This window comes from Sipha flava, unplaced genomic scaffold, assembly GCF_003268045.1.
Source record: "Sipha flava isolate LNK unplaced genomic scaffold, YSA_version1 3_pilon_pilon, whole genome shotgun sequence".
Taxonomy (NCBI): domain Eukaryota; kingdom Metazoa; phylum Arthropoda; class Insecta; order Hemiptera; family Aphididae; genus Sipha; species Sipha flava.
The window spans coordinates 1,833,038-1,858,970 of NW_020273108.1; the positions used below are offsets into that span (position 1 = coordinate 1,833,038).

At 27.1% G+C, this 25,933-nt stretch overlaps 2 protein-coding genes across 4 annotated transcripts; both read left to right on the forward strand.

The window, feature by feature from the left end:
* Positions 1-3,492: 3,492 nt before the first annotated feature.
* Positions 3,493-10,272, forward strand: LOC112688707 (proton-coupled amino acid transporter-like protein pathetic). The gene is made up of 10 exons (XM_025562038.1): positions 3,493-3,674; positions 3,807-4,090; positions 6,957-7,118; positions 7,191-7,341; positions 7,649-7,770; positions 8,266-8,350; positions 8,437-8,763; positions 8,826-9,007; positions 9,113-9,456; positions 9,529-10,272. The coding sequence occupies exons 3-10, from the start codon at positions 6,967-6,969 to the stop codon at positions 9,954-9,956; spliced, it is 1,791 nt and encodes a 596-aa protein (XP_025417823.1). The 5' UTR covers positions 3,493-3,674; positions 3,807-4,090; positions 6,957-6,966; the 3' UTR covers positions 9,957-10,272.
* Positions 10,273-14,984: 4,712 nt separating this feature from the next.
* On the forward strand, positions 14,985-25,536 carry LOC112688685 (proton-coupled amino acid transporter-like protein pathetic). 3 transcript variants are annotated; one of them, XM_025562004.1, is made up of 10 exons: positions 15,175-15,355; positions 18,758-18,879; positions 19,627-19,836; positions 19,899-20,049; positions 21,463-21,584; positions 23,661-23,745; positions 23,819-24,145; positions 24,213-24,394; positions 24,513-24,838; positions 24,917-25,536. In XM_025562004.1, exons 3-10 carry the CDS (start codon positions 19,685-19,687, stop codon positions 25,348-25,350), a joined length of 1,779 nt encoding a protein of 592 aa, XP_025417789.1. In that variant the 5' UTR covers positions 15,175-15,355; positions 18,758-18,879; positions 19,627-19,684; the 3' UTR covers positions 25,351-25,536. The 3 variants fall into 3 exon arrangements, with proteins under 3 accessions (XP_025417791.1, XP_025417789.1, XP_025417790.1); XM_025562006.1 differs by lacking the exons at positions 15,175-15,355; positions 18,758-18,879 and adding an exon at positions 14,985-15,160; XM_025562005.1 differs by lacking the exon at positions 18,758-18,879.
* Positions 25,537-25,933: the final 397 nt, after the last annotated feature.

A 25,933-nucleotide genomic window follows, 5' to 3' on the forward strand; every position in this document is an offset into this window, starting at 1 on the left:
TATATATATATAATAGTTTAAAGCGCAAATGATAACGTATTTCAAACTAGACATTCTAAGGAAATTAAAGAAATAACTTTATAATAATATACTAATTATAAGTATATATTTTATCGTACATTATATTTAGAGTATATATTAATATATATTTACAAAAACATGTAAACATGTTTAACTTTCACAAAGAAATTATTTAAATTTTTATAATCCTTAAAAACACTCTTATGATATGAATATATATATATTAGTGTGTGCTCACCTTATGTTGCAAGTACAAACCAATATTTTATAGTAGATATATACAGGTATACTCATATATTTCATTGAAATTAATATTAGAATTCTGAATATAATATAAAAATGTACAAGGTATAATAATTAACAATGTTTACTAACCATAAGCTGCCATTACGCTTTTGATTTTAACTGTCTTGAATATTATATTTGTTAAACTCAAAAAATTGATAGTTGATGCAGCCATGATGACTGAGCCATCTGTTATGTAAGTGTAAAATAGATTGAATGAAAAAATAAATACAAGAAAGTTTAAATTCGGGCTAATTAATTCTAACTTTAAAGTATCTAATGTCCATAATTAGTTGAATGATTGTAATTTTTGTACCATAAACCTTAATGACTAATACTCGTATAATACATTTTTAATACATAAAGTATTAAAATACAACTAACTACTTTGGACTTAATATAATAATAAAAATATGATTATAATTAATTATTAAATTAATTAACAGTAATCAATATAATAAAGTAATTTATGTATAGATAATTAAAATGGAAAATTAAAAATAAATACCAGTTAGATAATACATATTTTTACTATAAATATGGTGTTTTTTAATAATTAATATATAAGATAATAAAATGATTTCCGTTACTCATTTGCAATTTTTAAATTTAAATTGATGTATAATAATTCTGTTGTTATATTTTTATTATAAATTTTATTTCATTTGAAAAAAACACAATAAAAATTATACACTAAAATAATTGCAGTTTTATCAAAAATATTATTTATATTAAATTTGCATGGAAAATTATTTCTTAATAATTCTACATATTTAATTAATTTAATTTATAAATATAAAATTACTTAAAATTATCGATTTTGGTTATCAAGAATTTAAAATAATATACTTATTTATTAACCAGTCATTTTTACACTCATTGTTTATAATTTTATGACATTTTTGTATTTCAAAACCCAAGTTCAATGATTTTAATAACGATGGGCATAGTGATAGCAAGTTTATGGTTCCATAGTGAAGAAGAGGCATAAGTCCACAATTTTATAAAACCAAGTGAGTATTATACCACTTGTATTATAATAAAACACAAGTCATATTTTTCATTTCATTTCTAATTTTCACACCAAGTACGTAGGTATATAATTTAATTAACTACAATTGTTGTTGCGATGGATACATTATCTTTTTGAGTATCAACATTCATCGTCCTCTAAAAAGGATAGGAAAAACAATCCATTCGCTGCATTAAATGTATACATGTATCTTATTTATGTCAATAATTATGATAAGAGGATATATATATTTTTTCTATTCGATTAATTATGGACTTATTAATTCGTGCAAAATGTAAATTAACCCTAGCATTAAATTTATGTTATATAATAATTTATAGTAAAAAAATAGTACAAACAATTATTGTAATATAATATTTTATAAATGCTTTCTTATAAATAGGTAATTTTTATTATCTATAACTTATCTCATATTTATATTTAATCACTTAATAAAATATATATTATATTATGATCAAATACTAAACATACGAAAATGATCATAATTATTTAATAATAAGAGTAGAATTAATATGGAAAAATAACATGTTTAACGTACAAAAATGCTTAAAACGGTATAAATACATTTAATTTTTAATTTGATATGAATTTATTACAAAACTAAATTATCTTTTGAGTGAATTTATCACTAGCGCTTTATTTTTGGTATAACTGACCAATCTCTATGAAATGTATTATTTAGAATTAACACACCACTCGTCTACCGATGTTTCCAAACCACTGAGTGTAATCAAATTATGTGTGATATATTTGAAGAAAACATCATATAAAATCACGTACGATAAAACATTTTTACATAATACGTATAATAATAACAGCTGTAGTTTATTTTTCTTCGTAAACAAATCATATAATAAAAAATGTAGGTTAAATAAACCACAGCTTTTGTTCATCTACTTTGTCAATGTCCAGAACTACTTAATAAAATTTTTAATAATTAATTTAGCAGTCGTTTTTCTTTTAATATTAAGTCGGAACACTTAGATTCGAATAGCAAATACATCAATTTGCTTAAAAAATATTTAATTAAAACTTATTGTGTATAAAAATTGAAAAACCTTGATCAAATAATTATTAGTGCTGCTTGCTAAGAAAAAATAATTTCTAAGACATGTTTAATTAAAATCGGTGACAGCCACAGTTATAGACAGAATCTATAATATATATCATCGTTTTTCTTAAAAATATTATCTTTTTAAAACTGATGAAATATCTAATTTTAAACTTATGAAAATTGTAAAATATCATCTGCAGTACATTTGCTTATTCATATATATGAACACTTTTTAAAAAAATTGTAAAAATTAGTTTTATTTGATAAATTTACTCAGAAGTAATTTGGACGTATTGTCGAAAAACCAAGGGCAAAAATCAAAAATGTCAAAACGTATTGCTTTTTTTCCGTATAGTTCGGATATAATGACATTCAAATATACAAATTCAGCTGTAAAATCATATAATTATCCTCTGTAAGGAAATATTTAAATGTTTCCATACATAATGTTCATAAAATAAAAACGAAAAATATTAGATAATTTGTTTTTACCTATACACATTACGCATTGAAATACAAGTAGAATGTATGTATATTTTTTTCACCCTGTAGTCATATTTTTTCGGGAATCAAAATGTTGCAACAAAAAATAATGTGCCGATTTGAATTTAAAAATTACTTTGTATACGAATCGTATCACGAAGTCTGCGAGGCTTACCCTTGTTTTTTCCAACTTCGTATTTATCATAAATGGATAAATAATAATATGTTAATTAGCTAAAATTGATTTGACATATTTTCATTATTACGCATAATATATTTTATAATAACATGTATAAAATAATACGTTTTTATCGCACTCGTTGTTGATGGACATGCATGGACATACGACTAGCACAAGACAAATTGCTTTAGTCTTCCGCTCGTTAAAATTGAACCCAATAACGTATCACTAATTCGACGTCACGACTCACGGTCGGTAATAATTAATATCATTTTCATCATGTGTCACCACTGCCGGTAATTCGAACGCGAATCGATTGACCCATCATTATAATATTATTTTGTTGTTGATGGATCTCTACCATTGAACGCAGATTATACTATCTGTACTCGATGATATTACTCATGTTTTCATATAAATATATGTATATTGTGCTCTGGTGGCTCACATTCGGATGGTTGTTTATAGTGTGTCGTTTAGTGTCTAACCACCGCAGTTGCCAGACGCTCTCTCGTTACTTATACTCGTATTACATATTCTGTACCCAATCAGTACCTAGTGCACTCGATTGTTATTTTCGCCGTCTACTAGTAGATTCGATAGTCACAGACAGTAAGGTTAGTAAAGTAATGCAGTATTTATTTAGGCACTTTACACGCCAGACTATACAGCAAAATAATTGTTGATCGTGATAACCAACACAATTCGTCCTGTTCTACCACCATATTATAACATTAGCGGGGGGACAGGTTTTTTTTTTTATGTTTTTTGGACGGTAACAACGAGGACGACGGTACACCGGGGTCCATCAAAAGAAATAAATCCACCGTGAAGATCGGCGGTGTTTGTTGAACGACTAAACGCACAACGTAACCGACTGCTACGGTCGGACCAGTCGTGAAAAGCAGTACCAGTAAAGACCGTGACAATTGCGTCGAGAAAAGAAAAACAGCCAGCTCTCTGCTGCAACACCAGTGGCAGTAGATACCATAAGCGCCAACATTGCTTACAACATCGACATCGCTGGATAGAGGTACGCGTTTTTATGAATATATGTATACAGTTTTATAAACTCACCCATATAGAATAGTTATTTACGTCGGTATCGTTGACTATTTATTTTCCCAAGTAGATATTCGCTACTATTATGACATTATAGTATGAGCTGTCTCTCCGTCATCTCGAGTGGTCATTGCCCTCTCCTGAGAGAGACACAAAGATAGAAAGAGACAAAAAGAGAGAGAGAGAGAGAGAGAGAAAGATAGAGATAAGGAAACAAAGTATGCCCAAGAATAAACGGTTTTGTTCTTAACAGTGGTGATACAAAAAAAACATACGAAACATACTGTGCAAAACAAATATATTAGGAATACCTAATCATGATACAGCTAAACAAGTGGGCTTAAGAATAATTTATACAAGTACACGTGACATATTTGACGAGTATGAACGATTAGATTTCTGCATGGTATTTTTTACTTTTATTTTTTTTTGTTATTTGTATCACTATATTAATTACGTAATTAAGCTTCATATGTACTTATTGAAGAGCTTAACTTTTTTCTACAAATTAACGCAAAACATTTTATTAGAAAAATAAATAAGTAGGTCTATGGAGGTACTTGAACTTTCTGAATAATATACAAAAAAGTATTATTTGATATTATTTTAATACATTAAACTTGTAAACAAGATGTGTAAAATAGTATATGATTTCTAATTTACTATAAATTCATAAAGCATAACATAAAAGTACTTTTATTTCACTATAACGTGTATCTGTATAATCGGCTCAATTTCAATTTTAGAATATGAGCAATTTTATTAAATTGACATGAGTTTATATAAAATTGCTGATGTTCTAAAATTAAAATTCAGCCGATTATGCGGTTATACGTTATAGTGAAATATATATAATCTATATATCATGTTAAACAATTATTAAGAAATGCGTAAGATGCAATAATACCCAATATAGTATAATATTTTGTTCACGGGTGTAATTGAAATAAATATCGCAAGAACATAATATTACGTTTAATAGCCTTGTTTTTCTTATCGTTGAAAATAAAAATTTATTTATTATTTTATTAACTTTTAAGATAATTAAAAAACGCACTATTAATATTATATATTATTTATATATACCTTTTTGGCATTGGAAATGGTATTTGGCAATACCATTTCTGTTATACTAGAAAAGAGTAAAAAAAGTAGTATAAATATATTTTAATTTAATTAATATTTATTTAAATATATGAAGATTTTAAAATTATTATTTATTACAAATTGTATGAAAATTTCGAAAAAGTTGTAGTTATTTTCTCTCAGATGCGTCTCAAGTTTAAATTTCGATTACAATTTATGGTTTTTGAGAATTATATGATATATTTGATATTGACCTATTTAAGGTTTGAAGTATATCCCAATCTTTATAATACGTTTATCACTTATCTAGTATCCTATTCTAAAAGAAAAGTATTGAAGGTCGAAGACTTATCTTATTTGCTTTTTATTCCGATGTCTAGTCGAGTAAAATAGAAATATTTACTAATGACGGTTTCCAATGTTTTTTTTATTAAATTTTAAATTGTAATATTAACTTTCGTTAATTATTCAATATTTATAAATCATCTATCAACTCTCGTACTCAATTATTACACTTTTTGCCAGAAAAAATTTTAACCGTCAGAGATAAATGTTTTTAGTTTAAAATACAAATATTTAAAGAATGGTATTGTTTTCTAAATAATTACAATAATATAATGTAGTTATCTACAGATAATTTACCAATATTTCTTGGTATACATATTTAGTATGAAATAATGAAAATTTGTGTATTTTTATTTGAACGCTGAGATCCACTCGTATAAACATTTACAATCCATATCATACTTCATAATGAAGATTTGTTGTAGCTTTTAATTACATTTCTCCATTGATTATTTTGAAACCAAGTTTGGTATGGTTTTCAAAAATAACATATATTTTACTATCATACTACACAATATTAACATAATCAATATTTGTATACGTTATTTGACGTGTACGTTAACACTTTAATTCCAATTAACTTAATTATTAACTTAAAATTAAACGATAAAGTATAAGATTAAAAGTGGTAATACTTTTTTTCTATCTATACTAAATATTATATAATAATAGTATGTATTTTTATCAATGAAAAATGAATTGTAGTATAACAAAAACTGATTTTTTACTCTAATAGATACATATAATCTATTAATTGTATTCAATTAACAACAAGACAATTATGTATTCATTTTCAACTTAATAAAAATTTAAAAATACAAAATCTTGTTTAACTCCTAAATAAAAAATAATTTTACTGTTTATATTGTTTTTATTAATAACTTTATTCGAGTGAGAGTTTTCCATTTACTCATCATGGATTAATAATTATAACTAATAATAAATTAAGTAAATCAAATTATAATACTATTCATAATAGAAGAAAAATAGTCAGATTTTAAAGTCTTAAATCTTAAATAAAATTAGGATGATTAAGTAAAATTTAAGTTAAGGTACTCACTTGGAAAAATATCTTGTTCAAATTTTATTGTAGGTACGTATATTTACATTTCTCAGTATAATCTTTTATCTATATAATTTTAACTATTATATGGAACCAATATATTTTTGTTGAAAATTTTGTTGAATTATAGATATTTGTTTGTAATGAATTATATCAGAAAAATTATTCATAAAAAATAACTTCCATTACATGTTCATTGTATAGTAAAAATCGTAATGAAACTACATAACACATTACCATAAAAGTAACGTTACCTTCCATTACATTACTACCCAATACTACTTATTACCATATGTATAAGTGTATAATATTATATTTATACTTGCTTTTCCCTTACTAACAGTATAGAGAACATGGCAAATTCGATGAAAAGTGGCGGAGGCAGCAACAATGGCAGCGTTTACAACGGCAGCGTTGGTGGTATACGAGGGCACTGTGGCAGGGTTGACGAAAAACATCAGCGGTACAATCCTTTTAAAATGAGGGATAAATCTAATACGACCACGTGCGTATAATAGCTACAGTAAACTATCACTTTTTCTATTGGCGTGTAACCGTTTTTACTATTATTTCCTAGTGCTACCGGTGCATTGGTGCATTTAATAAAGAGTAGTCTTGGTTCTGGTATCCTCGCCATGCCGAACGCGTTCAAAAATGGTGGCTTAATTTTCGGTCTAGTTGGAACAGCAGCCATCGGAGTGTTATGCTCACACTGTATCTACCTCTTGGTAAGTCAAATATTGCGCACCCATCATCACTTTTCACTTTTCACTTGCAGCACTCAGTGCCAAGACCTCCTTCATTGTTAAGTTGACGGATATATAAACTATGCTGTAAATATATTTTAAATTTCAAAACTATATAAACAATATGTAATTGCAAAACCGAATGAACATAGACCGTTATATAGAATGTTGACTATAAAATAATCTGTACGTAACGTGTTTTAAATTATATTTAACTGAGACTTTTATACCAAAAAGGAGGAAGGCACACGATTATCTCAAAAGTTATTTATTCTTGATTACTTTTCAGGTATTATGCTCGCAAACTCTTTGCCGACGTACCCGTCGTCCGGCTCTCGGATTCGCCGATACTGCTGCCGTGGCATTTAATACCGGCCCGCACCGACTTCGCGCTTGGGCTCCGTTCGCTAGGTATGACAATATTATAATACATATATGTAAATAATATTCGTACTATACTACTACTGTGAATAATATAATAAGGTATCGTTTAACTTTAATTTGTTCGCACTTGATAAGCTAAAACAAGTAGTAATTAATTATTAAACGATAATGATAAATTATAATTTATTGTAGTAATTATAAAAAATACATTATTTAAATAACCTTATGAAATTCTCTAATCGACCAATATAGCTGTAAGTTAGAAATTGTTTTAGTAATATATTAAATACTCTAAATAAACTTAAAAATAATTTCCTATCACTATTGAACGTATACAGTTATTAATTGAATATATCTATGCAATTTCATAATCAGTTTTTCTTTATTATTTACATAATTTATATTGAACAATAGTGCATACAGTTTTTTATTCAACAGTATAACTAACATATTAATATATTTTTCCGGTATGTTACCTCGATGCGCGTTGTCCGAAACATATTAAAAATATCTAACACAAAGAGGGTTTGTTAACGTTGCACTGTTCTGCACGTATTATTTTGGAAACTGTGTGTACGTCATATTAATTGCAGCATCATTCAAACAGGTATATTAACTTATGATATTAATTATATCGTAAAATGTTCAGATACTATTATCTTCTGGTCTCATTTTCATGTCAACGTTTTATAGGTTGCTGAAAATCACACACCGCCGGAATGGCATTTTTCCATCCGTGTTTGGATTTTGTCCCTTGCCATACCACTCATTCCACTAGGAATCATACGCACGCTCAAAGTGTTAGTCCCATTATCGGCTCTGGGTACAACATTTATACTCGTGGGCTTGGGATGCACCATGACGTGGGTGGTGACCGGGGTCAGTCCATTTGCAGATAAGGCAACAATTGCGGCATCTGTCCCGTTACCCGATATCGGATCTCGTCCTTGGATCGCTCCTGTCGCACGCATGCCACTGTTTTTTGCGACGGTTGTATTTGCTATGGAGGGTATTGGCACCGTTAGTGACATTAGTAATTTTAACGATTTTTAACCGCTAATTAAACTTACCCATTTTTTAAGGTCCTACCGATCGAGAATTCGATGCGCCACCCAGAATATTTTCTCCGGGCTCGCCCGTGTGGAGTACTAAATGGTGCTATGACGCTGGTTGTATCGTTATACTCAATAGCTGGCTTTATTGGATACTTGCGTTTCGGTGACACCACCGAAGGTTCAATAACGCTTAATCTGCCCAACGATTTGTACGTATGGCAATATAGTAAATAACTTGTTAGAGTATATTTTTTAGTAACAGTAGAAATTATTTTAATACGTTTTATTCTTCATTCAAATGTTAACAAATACAGGCTTTGTGAGATTATTAAGATGATGGTCACGTTATCAATAGTATTTTCGTACGGCCTACAGTTTTGTGTGCCTAGTGAGATAGTTTGGTCCCACTTGGAACCATGGCTACATAAACGCAGACTTAACTCAAAGTATTCCACTTCGAAGAACGATATCAAAGGTATCCCAACAATATCTAAGAGCTGCATTACCGATAGTATCGTGACAATGAATACTGCAATTTCTACGAAGAGCATCGTGACCATTGATGAAAATAAACTGCCTGAAGAAAAAATGGAGCTGTTAGAAGAACCTGTGGACGGGATGTACTATATTATGCGGGCTATCATGATCGTGGGCACCTGTACAGTACTATATTATTAAATTTTTTTTTATAATCATATTTGATATTAATGTTTAACTATGATTGTTATAGTGCTTATATCCGCTGCCGTACCAAATCTTTCTCCTGTCATAGCACTGTTTGGTGCTGTATTGTTCTCTACATTGGGCTTGTTCTGTCCGGCCGTAATCCATTTGGTAGCTTTCTGGGAGCACAATGACGAGGAAGAAGAAGATTTTAAAGAACCAGATTTCGATGATGATTTAGAATATGAAGTGGACAATTATGCAGTTTATGATGCCGCGGATCTGGAATACGGCAATAAAGTACGTTGGAAACAACAAGAGAAAAAAAACTGTGACTTATCAGTCAGCAGAACTAAAGGTATGAGTAAATGGATCATCATTAAGGACATATCGATAGTAATCATTGCTGCGATGGCTTTAGTTTTTGGAACTTATGCTTCTCTTATAGATATTTTTGCGTTTTACGGATCCGATATTATAGTGAATGAAAAATAATAAATAATAAATAACTATAATAATAATTTATTATAATAAATAACTGCACTGTAAATGAATAATATCATTTAAAAAATATCCTAAAAAAACTATCCCAAATGGTTACAGAGATAAATACTTTAACTAGAATTATAAATAGTATTACTGTCATTGTGTCTACCATCACAACTACTTGAAAACATCTGAAATTATATAAATACAATTATTACTTTCATGCTACAGAATCAAGTAATCTTGTGAATTTGTATATGTAATAGCTTTTATAAATAAATTAAAAAATCTGTGTGCCTTATATTTTTTTTAAATAATGTTCATAAATGTTATTAATCTTCATGTTGTTTTTTTTTTTTTTAAAAAGAAGCTTTGTGATTTAAGGCTGTTAGTTATTTTTGCTGATTTTATCAGCTTCTAGTAAGTTTTATTTTTATTTAAAAATGTAGTTGTTCTTTACTTTGTTTTGTTAACCATTGAAGTGTTTTATGCAAAAATGACAAGAAAGCTTAAATTATAATAAATCATAAATTATAATTTTTTTAGTATTGTTATTTTTATTATATTATTATATTACTGTTGTTTATGTTTAACTTGTTTAACCATTTTATTGACTCATACATTATTTTTAAAATTATTTCTCTGTTTATACAACTATATGCATAATTGTTTATAATTTATTTTATTTTTTATTAAATAATGAAAATATGATAAACAAACTATAGAATTAAACAGTGGATGATAATGTTCATTATTATATTTAATAATAATTCATATTATATACGCATTATTTTTATTTATTTGAAATATATAATTGAATTTTTTATAACGTATATCATTCTAGTGAATGAATACGAAAATATACGAAATTGTTTAATGTATACTTTTAAATTTAGCATATGTGATTGTTGTTTATTTTTAATACTTTGGGGTTAACATTTTTTAATTATTGTATAATTCCAATAAATAAAACATAAAATAATTTTAATTTGTGTTTTTTGACTAATAATTATGGTTTTAATTAAGAAACTAATGTCCTCTGTATTATGTTTCATTTAAACATCAGATAGAAATTTGATCAACTTAATAGTCAATGTAAAAAGTTGATAATATATTTACGTATAAATAAATGTCTACATTCTGCAGTATACCAGTGAGTATTAACATACGTTATAAGTAAATAAATTAAGAGTTAAACATTACTCCATCATTTGTGCTTTCTATATTAAATTGAAAAATATGACTCTATAAATTTAAATTGTTGGTAAATAATCTTACAAAAAGCTTTGAATAATATTTCATACAATCATAGTCAACAGTGAGCCACAGTGGCACAGTACACTTATACACATATTTAAGATTTGGAATCATATATATTAACATTATCTGCTTGCTTTAGATTATATATTACACAATTATATATAGACGATTTTAAATAATAATTAATTATGATTTAACTTAAATGAACAAATTTACTTTATTGTAAATTAAATATGAAGTACATTTAATTTTTGGTACTCGAAGTCTTAGAATACTTGTACAAATATTTTGCTTAAAATATAAATATATCGATAATTTAAAACAATATTTTACTATTGTATTGTGTAAATACTTTTATTGGTTTTTTTAATTCATCTAACTTATTGTTGATTAACTAAATTCATAAAAATAGTTGTAAAAGTTGATTTAAATTATATTCACAGAATAACATTTTATACCATCGCCTGTAAAAAGCAAACAAACATACATTATAAAATCGTTCAAACTAAACATACGAACTTATATACGCAGTGGTTGCTTTAGTTATCTACTCAATATTACTACGGTGTGCAATAAAATAACTGTAGTACGAATAGGTAGAATAAGGAGAAGAAATCCGGTTAACGTGTTCACGATCAGTGTGTTAAAATAATTAATATTTCCGATTATAATTGAGTAAAACAAAAAATTTTATTTATGTGATAAAGTTTAACGGCTTTCAAGCAATTATAGTGAAAATTTTGAATACCTATAACACAAAATGAAAGACACACATTTTTAAAAATGTTCATATGCTTCTACAATAAGTTTAAATAAAAAATAATACAAGTTTAAGTAATACTTATTTCATTACTCGTATATTGTGAAATAATTTTCTTATATGATATGAATGCAAGTCAATACTTTTAAAATTATAATTATTATAATTATATTTACAATATTTATGTAGAAACATAAAATAACAATATATTGTAGATATTGTGAAAGGTACACAATATAGATTTAAGTGATTAAATGACTAATATATAAATTAAAATAAATAATAGTTACATACAAATATATCGATATTAAAATTAACTACACAATGCATGGTTCTAATTAAAGGACAATGTTTACCATATAATATACACTGGAATGGCCCATAAAAAGTCTGTCTAGTAGTGCAAACGAGTACTAAAACAATTCATTTTGATAAGAAGTCTGGACAGTAATTATAACCAAACATTTGACACACCGGTGAAGAACGATTAAGAATAGAATATTTTATGCGATATTGTCACATTCGCGTTCTTGAAATGTTGTAACTTATATTCTTCACGTATTATTAAACCAATTATTAACAAGGCTGGGCAAGTTAACGATTTTTTTTTAATTCGTTAAGTTAAGTTATTTTAAAATAATATTGTTAAGTTAAATTAAAAGTTACTTATATTTTTTTCGTTAACTCGTTAAGTTAACTTTGAAAAAAAAGTAACCTAACTTAATTTAAAGTTAAGTTACTTTTTGCTTAATTTAAAGTTAAGTTACTTTTTACTTAATTTAAAGTTAAAATTTTCTAATTTGCAAAAATAAAAAATTGCACATATAATATTAGTTTTTCTACACTTAAGAAAATTACTGGGGAAATTATAATGATACATAAAAGTATTAACTAGCTATAAAAAAATCTACTTTTCTAAAATAAATCTTAGTCCTGAACTCATACTCAAATCAATTTACCCAAGTGGTACATCCAAAAATTAAAAAAAAAAAAAAAAACACCATTAATAGTTTTCTTCTAACTGCTAATATATCAATATTTTTAATTGATTCACACAAATTTTAAAAGTCAAACAGGCAGTACCTTATACCCAAATATATTTTCTATACTAAGTATACAAAATGCAGCCACCATGTAGTTCAAAAGACTAGGCTCAGCACAACATAGACAATTATTATCAGTCAAAATATAATTACTTTGTATTATATTTTTAGATAATAATAAAACAAATGTTAAACCTTTAATAAATATCTTAAAAACTTATATATTTTGTATAAGCTTTAAACTTTTCGTACAATAAATTTAAATACCTATTATAGAATATAAAAATAACTGTACATTTAAAATAGTTAATTATATTTATAAAAGTTGTCTTTAAAAACTTATGAATTATTACATTATGCAATTATTTGAAGTTTACCAATTTTGTATTTCCACTGTTGCTAAACATGGTAAATAATAAAAAAATTGAGTCATGACTACAGCGATCATTGTTGAAAGTCTCCACGTATCATTTAGGTAACATAAATAAGATAATCAATAATCTTATTTATGTGACTATATAGCATGTATGTGTAAATATATATGAACGTGATGTGAATAAAATACATGTTAATTGAATAATGAAATAATACTGGAAATTATACCACAGTTGTTTTGTGATTAATCCCCCATTGACACTCGCTCTCATGGTATTTACTATTTTCACAGATTATTCTTAGGATTTCCATGGGTTTATAGTGTTTATACATTAACAATGTTATGAAAATATAATGATAAAATATAATCCATATAATAACCGTAAGATCCCAAACGGCTCCCGTCTATTGTTCGCTTATTCCCAAACGGCTCCCGTCCAAAAAGGTCCAAAAAGGTTTTGTACACCATAAATTCCTTCCCACTTAATACAGACTTAAGGTACGATTTGGCTAGAGCGACTGCGACTGCGACCATGACCGTGTTTCACTGCGTCAATGTTATTATATTTACTCGTACTTTAATTGTGCTTCACAATATTTTTATTTATACATTTTTTAAATATTTTTTAACGTTAAAAATTTAAAATTTAATATTATACTATACGCTTTTTTTTATATAATTTTAATAATTTACATAGTGTACACAAAGACATTTTTAACCACACCTCTTTTGAGACAGTCCTAAGTTTTTATAAAGTGGGAAGGAATTTGTGGTGTACAAAACCGAAGCCGTTTAGGAATTTATCTGTTCGTTAGACCTTTTTGTAAAACGGGAGCCAAATGGGCTACGACCATAATAACTATTAAAGTTATTTTTCATATTATTTTCGTCTAAAGGAAATTCATATTAAAATAGTAAATTATAAATATACTAAAAATCTCATTTAACCCGTCACTAGTTGCGAGGGGTAAATAATCTCCCAATCTATTAATAAATATGTGTATCCACTTTATTATCTGTAAAACGGATTTGTAATATTGAGTAGCTCATCAAAATCATACCATTATTCGTTAATGACATTTATTTAATTGAAAACTAGTTTAGTTCGTTGTAAACACCCGTGTAAAGAAAAATTTATCTGCTTAGAGAATATTTACTTCGCGCGACTGAACGTTTATTTCAAATGACCAAATGTAGAAAAAAAATCATGCGACCAGCGATGAGTTAATAATTTACATTATTCTTTGCACTAAAATTAACTTAATTTAGATACTTTTAAATTTAAAAATTAATACGTTAATCTTAAAAAAAAAGTAACTTATTAAGTTAAAAGTTTATTTGTAAAAAAAGTAACGAGTTAATTAACTTAACGTTTTAACTTAATTTTAAATTTTAACTCGTTAATGCCCAGCCTTAATTATTAATATACTAAACTTAAACGAGCCGCAAGCCGAGAGCCAAGCCCAGCTTTATCTGCAACGCTTGAGTACAGTAAATATTAGTTTTAAATATTTACCATTGGGAGAAAATATAAGATAATTACAATAGTTACGATTCCAAAATTATTATAGAAATAATTCAGTTTATGAAGTGTTCGATCAATTATAGTCGTGTCATATATAGTCCGTGTTGTATAAATGTATAGTGTACTTTCTAATTTTTTTTTATATGGATATAACAATAAATTTGTCAGAAAGAAACAAAGAATTGGCTGTAGTGAATTTTTACAAACATAAATTAATTGGAGAACGATAGATAATATTTTGAGATGGAGGTATACTCATAATAAATGTTCAGCAATAATTTTCTGAGGGTTAGATAAACGTTGTGTGATTGAAATTTCTGGACAACACAATCATATTCAATATTCAACTAAGAAAATAGAAACATACATTTTGAGAGAAAATTAATAATAATGTAGTTTTAAATTGAAATTGGCGACATCGCAGAGTTTTATATGCTTAATCATGTAAGTTTCTTTGATATTTCTATATCCTTTGGGTGGAGACTCGTTTGCGCACATATTAATATATTTTTTAATTTACGACAACTCATTTGCGCATAAGATTGTGAATTTCGGTACAATTTGGAGTGTACAGAGTATCCATATACTCTAAAAGTATAATGTTTGTTTTAAATTGTGGTTTCCTATTAGGTTAGGACAAAATTGTTTCAGGGAGTTGCGAATAAATATAAGTTTATTAAAAAAATAATTGAAAAATGATTCTGAGATTAGAAGGTGGGTTAAATACTTTTTCGATTTATCAAATTCAAACTCAAATGACGTTCCGAATGTATTCACTAAAATAATTTCAATAGCGCCATGCAACAATAAGTATGGATTTTTCAGATTGTATATTAAAAAAATATATTGATTTTGGTACTAATTTTGGGCCAGAATTATAAGCTAGTGTAATAGACAATAACCCAAAAATAACGAATGGAGCTGAAAATTTTCAAATGTACTTTAATAATTAATTGCATAGCTCCCATCCTTACATTCACATTACATTTTATTAGTTATTCAAGTATTAATAGAAATTCAAATCGATATTGATTTAAAAATGAATTCATTCAAAAAAAAAAAAAAAAATCCATAGAAGAGAAATATTAAAAAAACTAAAATATACGAAAAAAATATATTCTGATTACAAATTTACGAAAATTGATATTTTAATATTTCTAATGCAAGCGCGCACCAATGAAAAATAAATATGTACGTGTAGGAACTTTATTTTAAACTATATAAATTAATTATTTTAAAGGTTAAATTATTTATTGTACTTACTGTTAATAATATTATTTATTAAATTATGCAATGACTTGGTTGTAAAAATGATTATAATTGTGATAAAAATTATTTTATTTTATTTAAAGTTGTGATAAATTAAATAGGTCGAACAACATCTTTAAACCTGCCAACTTATGACACCAGAATATGGATAGATAAAGATTGTTAGGCTTTATAAAGGTCAAAAGAAAACATTGTAAGAGTATAATAATTTTCCACCATCAGTAATGATAAATTCGAAAACTTGGAGAGGTACGCAGGTTATGTATAACTATATGTCAGGGGCGGTCAAACGGTCGATCGCGGACGATTTCAGAGCCGATCTTGTTAGAATTAATTTTTAGGCCACGTGCACAAAAATTAATCGTGGTGGTTATGAACAAATTGTTGATAAGTTTTACTTGTAAAATTTTAATCTTTTATTCTGATTTTTAAAAAAATTTTCCAATAAAGTCGATAAAAGTGAAGTATATTTTCAGTAGATCGTGACCAAAAAAAGTTTGGCCACCTCTGCTATATGTGGTTAAATTTCTCTGAAAAAAGGTTTTTATTGTTCGTAAATTTTGCTCAAACGATTTGTGATTTGTGCGCAAATGAGTTGTGAAAAAGGTAAATGTGCGCAAATAAGTTGCAGTCATCTTTTGATATGCCAATAAATTTGCTCAATCGTGTCGTAAAAAGAGTAGCTTTGAATTGCCCATCCCTGCTATACGATATAAGCTAGATGAGAAGTTTTTCTACCATTTAACGTAAATATATATAAAATATAAGAACATGATTAGTTAAGTATATGTATTATGTTTCTGGATGGATTTAATCAAGTATAAATGTTGGTGTTATATTTTGAAAAAATGGCACAAATACTGAATGAGGGGTGTCATATTTATATTCGCTCCCTTATACATTGATCCTTAATACAGCCCTGTCTGTACTTCTCATTAAAAGGATGCACTACCTACTTATGATATCTTCGTCTTATAAACATCCAATATAACAAATATATTGTTAATTTTGTGTTGTTAGTTTTAATAATATATGAGTGAATTTTTTTATTAAATTTGAATTATGGAATATTATCTATACTGTGACATATGTATTTTATTACATTATACATTACAATTTAAAAAGAACTCACAAATCGTTTAAAAAACGCAGATTTGCAATGTTGCACATTAGAAACTTATTATACATTGTAAAGCGAAGACAACGCAATCTTGTAATGATGTTCTCTTAAAGCAGCCGTTCTTAACCTGTGGTCCACAGCCCTTTAGGGAACCGCGATACTCATATCGGGGGTCCACGGCAGCCCAAAAACATAACATATGTACATCAATACATGGCATGAGTGCATTATTATAATATTGTTGAATTAATAATATTATTGTTTTTTTTTTAATATTTTTTATTATATAAAAAAAGATATAATATTATATTATAGATAGATTTTATCATTATACGATGTTATAAAACTTGTGTTTCAACCATCGTATTAAACTAATAAAAAATTAAATTTTAAGAATATTAAAAAAAGAAATTAAAACTAAAAAAATTAAATATGTTAATTAAAAAATTAAGTGAAATAAGAATAATTATAAATATGTACCTATGTTTTATTATATCTATTAATGTATTTTATTATATAAAATAATTATTATAATTTTGGTTTTAATAACATGAGATGTTTTGTAAAAAAAAGTATTAAAAAAAAAAAAAATTAGTAAGGGGTCCACAATTTTTAAAAATCTTTCTTCAGAGGTCCGTGAACTATAAAAGGTTAAGAACCGCTGTCTTAAAGGAAAAAATAATAAAATACATAACTTGTGATCTCAATAGATAATTTTATTTTATTATAACACGTAGCAGCATAAACACACAATTTCAAAAATAATTTCAATGTCATAAAAGATAAAATCGAAAGCAACAAAAGTTCTTTAAAGATTGTAAAAGCTGAAGAAAAAAAAGTGGAATAGCTTTGTTGAATTGTTACTTAATAAGAATTTATTTAAAATATTGTAATATAATAATATACCTACATATAATACATATAATAATACAATGACGTGTTCAGACACTCGTATGACCATACTTCATAGCCTTATGTATCTGTTAGAGATAAGTATATCACTTAGACTGCTTTAATGTACAGTGCGATAAAATTCAATTAATCTCGTTTCAATATATTTATTAATTGTTGACGTTATAACCATCAACACCGTCACTATTTTATAAGGTGGTCTGATTGAGTAATCATAGTTATACGATTATCGTATAAATTGAAACATAGATGGTATGATATTATGCACTTTATAGTTTTATTATTTCCAATGTTGTACACTACAGCAACTGATGGTGTCACATACTTGTTTTCGTTAATTCACATAGGTATATTTTACTAATGTTTATTTCCTAATCGTTATTCGAGCTAACTTTACAAATTCCTACTACTTTAGTGCACTCAAATGTGATTTCGTCTTTAAAATTATATAGTACTAGTAGTTAGCAACGATACAATATCTACCATAACACTTTAACACTCGATGCCCGAGATTATTTCTCAATATGTGTATTAAATAAAACTAGTTTGAAAATATCATTTTGGACTGAAACAACAAGACGTCCACGTGGAAACGCGTTATAGAAATCGGCCATGACATTTGCAGTGTAATAAATAAAACCATCAAGTCTCCGTAGCTTCATTGATGGTATGTAAACATTTTTGACTTGGTGTTCACAAAAAGTTAACTGTGTTAAGAAATATGTTCTAATTATTCTTTAGTTGAATACGTAGTAAATTTTTATTTTCTCGAGTACGATCCTTTTCGTGTCCGTATTCTGTAAATTCTCATTTGCTTACTATTTACCAAGTATTTATATTATTGGCAGTGGGCCCATTATTGTATTGCTATTATATCTTATTAATATTTAGTTCTTTGACATGTTTGATAAAAAATAATATTGATATTACAAATTCACATTTGTTTTGAAATTAACGCGTACCAATTAAATTCAAGATTATGTATAGGTATGTTACAAAAACGTTAATACAACATTACGCATTCATTACTTTCTCCAAACTCATAAAAATATTATTTCAACGTATAAATATTTTAGCTCTACTAATACATTTTCGTTTGTTGATATACTAATATGTTCATTAAAAATTCTAGTGTCTGTTGGAATAAAAAACTTTCACCGATGATTACAATATTACATGAGTTGTGTTCAAGCAAAATATTAAAATACACCGGTACTTGTTCCATACTAAAACGGCAATCATATAAGAATTAATTAATTAAATTGCGTTGAACACATTAATATATGTTGATATGTATACGTTACTTTAGAGCTATATTTTATGTGAAAATAATCAAAAGAAAAAAATCATCATAACTAAAATGAGGTCGATTATTTATTGGTACTTATTTATTTGTACATGTCACCTTTTCCAGGTAACATGGATTGAATATACTCCTTCGTGATATCGTTAACCTTGTAAACAACAACAGTATGGCGAACATTATAAATTTGACGAGAAATAATGTTGACAATAGCAGCGTTATTAACGACCGTGTTGGTGTAGAAAGGTACTGTGACAAAGATGACAAACAGCAATTGTCGTACAACCCATTCCAGATGCGAGATAAGTCCAGTACAACCACGTGTGTTTAATAGTTAATATTTGTTTCTATTTGACTCGATACTTATCGATTTCGATTTCCAGAGCTATTGGCGCCTTATTGCATTTAATGAAAAGTAGTCTTGGGACAGGTATACTAGCCATGCCGAATGCGTTCAAAAACGGCGGACTTATTTTCGGACTGTTTGGAACTTTAGCCATCGGAGTGCTATGTGCGCACTGCATCTACCTTTTGGTAAGACGTGCAAAGTTTTTCAATTTCTTCAAAACTTGCAAACCTGATATAGTTTGAATGCTATTTGTTGATATTCTAACGATTAGTAAATATATTATAGAAGAGTGATAATTGATGCCGATTATTGTTATATTAAATATTACAGTGATATTTATATATATATATATATATACACACAATATTTAGATGAACATACAGTCGAACTTCTATCAAATTAACTTGACGGTTCTTTGAAAGAAATTTTGTTATCAAGAAATACTAATTTTTTCACTTAAACACGATTTTACTGAACGAAATACATACAATTAATAATATTTAATAAGTCTAATAATAACGTAAAATTATAATAACAATAATGCAATTAAGTCATAAATAAAAAAAATAATAGTACATTAGTATGTAAATCATGAAATACATATATACTTCAAACTTATATGTACGTTATTTATACATTTTTAACTGTTTTTTGTCAAAAAATTATATAAAATAAAATATGATTGCAATTATTTAAATAATTGAAAATTTGGTCAATTTTCGGTATGCTAAAATCTACAACAAAATAGTTTTCTAAAGAAATTTAGTGTTGTCATAACTTACCTATACTCACTATATTTTTGAACCTTTGACATTGAATTTTTTTTTAATGAAAATGTCACGATTTCATAAAACCATGGCTATGATTTTTAATGTTGACATTGCCATTGACTTTTTTTTACGCGTGGGGCTTACTAAATATTAATTAAGTTGAAATTTTATTACTAATAATATATTATTATAAATTATAATAATATTTATTGACATCAAAATTATACTAAATTATACAAAAAAAAATGATACAAAAATTAACTAAGGTTTTGGTTCCCGTTTCAAAAACAAAACTTTTGCTAAATTGAGAAAGTTTGTTTTATTACAGTTTAATTTTATAAATTTTATTTTTTTTAATAAGAAATAATAGTACATACTTCAATATAATAAATAATACATGATAATAAATCAAATTTAAGGAGTCAATGTGTCTCTTAAAGCAATAACAAGATTGTTACAGGAATAAAAGTCATTGCAATTTTTCCAAAGTTATTATTTATATTTTATTTTTCAAAATATGACTGATATCAACATTTAGAAATTGAATTTTTAATTTTTTCCTAATATTTCAAATAATTTCGTTTAGATCTTCATTATTTTTATTAAAGATTCTAGCAAAGTCATAATAAGATTAAAGTATTTCTTATTTAATTAATTTGAATATTTTTTTAATGTACTAAATTCACTTTATAACTTTAAAATGATATTCATAAGAACAACAACTTTTTATTCTTTTTTTTTTGTCTTTTAGTATATATATAATTATATAATTATATAATTTATAATTTTACTTACCAGTTAATTATTTATGAAAATTATATTTTTTAGATACTATGCTCGCAGACATTGGCTCGCCGTATACGTCGTCCAGCCCTTGGATTCGCCGACACTGCTTATGTGGCGATTAATTCAGGACCTCGTCGATTTCGTGCCTGGTCTTCGGTCGCCAAGTAAGATAATGAACTAATAATACAATACAACTTTTAATATAACGTAAAACACTATATAAATAAATCTTACTTAATTTTAAATAAATAATGTATTTATTACTTACTCTCCACATATTATACGATAAAAGTAATAATCAGTAAATCAAGATTACAAATTTCTTAAATTTTTCAGCTGCTCATACAAGCATTTATAATCAAAGTGTACTTTTCAAGTTAATTTTTTAAAGTTAACTCTTACCATACACAAACTTTAAAATCAATCTAAAATTATGGGCAATCAAAGTATATTACCTATCATCTTAAAATGTTTAATGGTCTTTGAATTATGCATGTCATTTAATCATAGGAGAAAACTAATAATAATATCATAAATTGAAAGCAGTTTTAATAAATATTTACCAATTATAATAAGCATATAAGAATATACATTGTATTGGTGAGTGACATTAGTTAATCTGATGAATTTTTTTTTATTTTAAAAAATAAAAACCAACGTTAAATGTTCTTGCTCATTTTTATAGATGTGTCATATAATATTTATAATAAATATATTTTCTTTATCTATGATGATATAATATAATTTTAATTTATGAACCACTTAATTTGACTGAATTAACAGTTTTTATTTTATTGAAAATCGAACAGTTATTTTTTATATAAACACTTGCTAATATTATTTAAAACCCTAAAATATGACGTTAAATACAATATTTGATAGCATTATTTCAATTGTTATATTATGGTTATTTGAAGTACATAATTCTAAGGACGTGTGAGTATGTTAACCTATTTGTTTTTTGATAACATTTTTCAACAGAAAGTTTGTAGTTATGATTACACAACAATTAAGTTGTTTTTACGTATAAATATATTAATTAAATCCCAATTCAAATGAATCTATCACATAACAATTCATAGTAAAAGTGTATGGATCAAGTAGAATTCAATTGCAAAACCAACCATAAGGTTAAATACGAAAAGAATAAGATAAATTAAATAAATATATAAATTAAATATCATATGATAAAAAAAAGATTACAATAAATGTTACGCATTTTATTTTTTATGACTATGAAATTGTTTATATCAAAACATTTAAGCAATTAAAATATTTTTAAACGAAATAATATTATTTATACTATTATATTGTCAATAATATAAAAATAAATAAATTATACGAGATATAATCATTTTATTTTACTATTTTATTATATAGAGTGTCTCAAAAAGAACGCAAGATTTAAATCTGCTATAAATTAAATTTATTTCTTTTAAAAAAACATAAGAAATATTACATTCTCGTCAGGAAAAGTTAAGGTTTAACTGTGAAGAACAATATCGACCATCCCTATTAGCTCTACAGGCGATTATTCTTTCCATATAATTTATCATCACTGGATAACACATTGTCACATTAAGTTCGTTAAGGACACGACGAATTTCTTGCTTAAGTTCCAAGACATTTCGATCATTGTTATGGCAAACTCGTGACTTAGTGTATCCCTATAAAAAAAATAACATGGCGTCAAGTCGCAAGATTGAGGCGGGTAGCTTTGGCCACGTAACGAGATTAGTTTATCCGAGAACTTCTCACACAGCAGAGGGATTGTTTCTCTTGAAGTGTAACAAGTTGCGCTGTCTTGTTGTAACCATACAAGATTACCTACTGAGCTCAGTAATTGTCTTTGGCCTTATTTGGACCAAATGAACATCAAAAATTTTTGGTTTCAACTTGTCACACTTCAAAAGAAACAATCCTTTTGCTGCGTGAGAAATTCCCGGACAGACTAATCTCGTTGCTTGGCCAAATCTACCCACCTCGATCTTGCGACTTGACGCCGTGTGATTTTTTTACAGGGATACACTAAGTCACGAGTTTACCATAACAAAGTTCGGAATGTTTTGGAACTTAAACGAAAAATTCGTCGTGTCCTTAACAACAAAAAAATATCGATCACCAATTAAAATTATTATACATATCTGATTTTTTGGAGTTTATAGTATTAATATTTATTTATTTTTGTTTTCGGAATATCTCTTGTGCATTCAAATATTTCATAATAATTCTAAATAAAGAAGTTTCGTCAATGCGGCACTGTTTTGTACATACTATTTTGGCAACTGCGTGTATGTCTTATTAATATCTACCTCATTTAAACAAGTGGGTATAGTAAATATACTCATATACGTTACTACGTCTTTCTATATTTAATGTGTTCGTCAATTTTTTTCAGGTCGCCGACAATCATACGTCTCCAGAATGGCATTTCTCCATTCGTACTTGGATCTTGGGTCTCGCTTTACCACTTCTTCCGCTTGGTGTTATACGCACGCTCAAGGTGTTAGTTCCACTATCAGCCATAGCTACAGCATTCATTCTCGTCGGCTTAGGGTGTACCATTACGTGGGTGGTGACCGGTATCAGTCCATTTGTTGACAACAAAACTTTAGCGGCATCCGTTGCGTTGCCTGATATTGGGTCTCGTCCTTGGATCGCTCCCATTACACAAATTCCACTATTCTTCGCCACTGGCGTCTTTGCCATGGAGGGTATTGGCACGGTCAGTATATTAAATCATTGCAATAGTTACTTTTCAATTATTCATATTTCTTTTATGGTTATATCAGGTCCTCCCGATTGAGAACTCGATGCGCAAACCCAAATATTTCCTCCACGGTCGGCCGTGTGGAGTATTAAACTTCGCCATGATGATAACAGTGCCTTTTTATGCTGCCATCGGTTTTCTCGGATATTTGCGCTTTGGTAATACCACTGAAGGTTCGATCACATTAAATCTACCCAATGACTTGTATGTATATCAATAAAATTAAAATTAAATAATCGTGTGCTGACTTGGGCTTTTATCATAATAACAGCAATGTTTGAAGTTATGTTGATTTTACATTTTTTTCTAAATAATTTTATAGATTTTCTGAGATTGTTAAGATGTTGGTTACGCTTTCAATAATTTTCTCATACGGCCTACAATTTTGTGTACCCAGCGAAATCGTATGGGACAGTCTGGAACCGTGGCTGCGAAAATACAAACAAAATGCCAAATATTCAACTTCCACAAACAGTAAAGTGGAAACAGATGTTGTTAGCAATAATGACACCATAAACACGGTGATTTCCACAGCAAGTACTATGTCTTATGAAACAATTGAACGGCCTGAAGTGGAGCTAGAACAAAAAGAAACCCCTATGAACGGAGCGTATTACATTATGCGAGCCATCATGGTTATTATCACATGTACAGTATACTATTATATCATTATTTTTTAATTTTAGTGCATACCATATTCATTTATTTTTATTATTTACATTGCAGTTTTTATAGCTGCCATTGTACCCAACCTCGCCCCTGTTATTTCATTATTCGGAGCAGTATTTTTCTCCATTCTAGGCCTCTTATGTCCGGCCGTTATACATTTGTTTACTTTCTGGGAACAATGTGATTATTGGGATGGTGATGATTATGAGAAATCGAATGATAAGAAATTAAACAAGCAAAAATATGTCACAGCCACATTTGATGACATAGATCTAAAGCACTGTGACAATTTACAAGAAAATAATAGCAAGTTAGCGGGTGAAACAAAAGGCATGAGCTGGTTAACCGTTATCAAAGATTGTATCATAATTTTATTTGCATTGTTCACTCTGTTTGCTGGAGCACATGCTTCACTTGTAGATATTGTCGCATTTTATGGATCTGTCGATATAATTCAAGCTATCAATTCTACAGCAATACCTACTATATAAAACACAAATAATAATCAAATCATAATTGAGTTGCTTGTTAACTGAAAAATATATACTTACCATGTCTATATGTAAAAACCTATCAGTGTTTATAATGTACGCTAGAAATCATATTTACACAAACACCATTTATTATTTAAGCGTAAATAAAATTAATACTTCATTATTAGTATTATTGTTCTTCAATTTTTTGATAATATCGTTGTTTTTATTTTTAGCAATATAATTTCTTCTTTATAGCTTTTCAATGTAACTTTCAATTATCTTTATTCATAGTACTAGTGTATAATGTGATGATTTTTGAACTTGATTAATATTTAAGTATTTAAGTAATTGTTGACACATCAAGTGATTTATTAATTTATTAATATTTTAAAATTTGTTTTAGTTATAATTATAATATTTAAATTTAACGTTTGAATATAATTTACTTTTTGAGCATAAAATCTACAAAAACGATTTATCTTAAGTAAAATATAAACAAGTTAATAAATAGTTTAGATAATATCTATATTATATATTATATTAATAAATAAATCAATTTAATAATAAAATCGCGACTCAGATACGGATTTAAGTATAT

Coding starts and splice junctions, on each gene's coding strand:
- LOC112688707 (XM_025562038.1), top strand. CDS start 6,967: ATGGCAAATTCGATGAAAAGTGGCGGAGGCAGCAACAATGGCAGCGTT. Junction 7,771..8,265: donor GCTTGGGCTCCGTTCGCTAG/GTATGACAATAT, acceptor TCTAACACAAAG/AGGGTTTGTTAACGTTGCAC. Junction 8,764..8,825: donor CTATGGAGGGTATTGGCACC/GTTAGTGACATT, acceptor CCATTTTTTAAG/GTCCTACCGATCGAGAATTC.
- LOC112688685 (XM_025562006.1), top strand. CDS start 19,685: ATGGCGAACATTATAAATTTGACGAGAAATAATGTTGACAATAGCAGC. Junction 20,050..21,462: donor CGCACTGCATCTACCTTTTG/GTAAGACGTGCA, acceptor TATATTTTTTAG/ATACTATGCTCGCAGACATT. Junction 24,146..24,212: donor CCATGGAGGGTATTGGCACG/GTCAGTATATTA, acceptor TGGTTATATCAG/GTCCTCCCGATTGAGAACTC.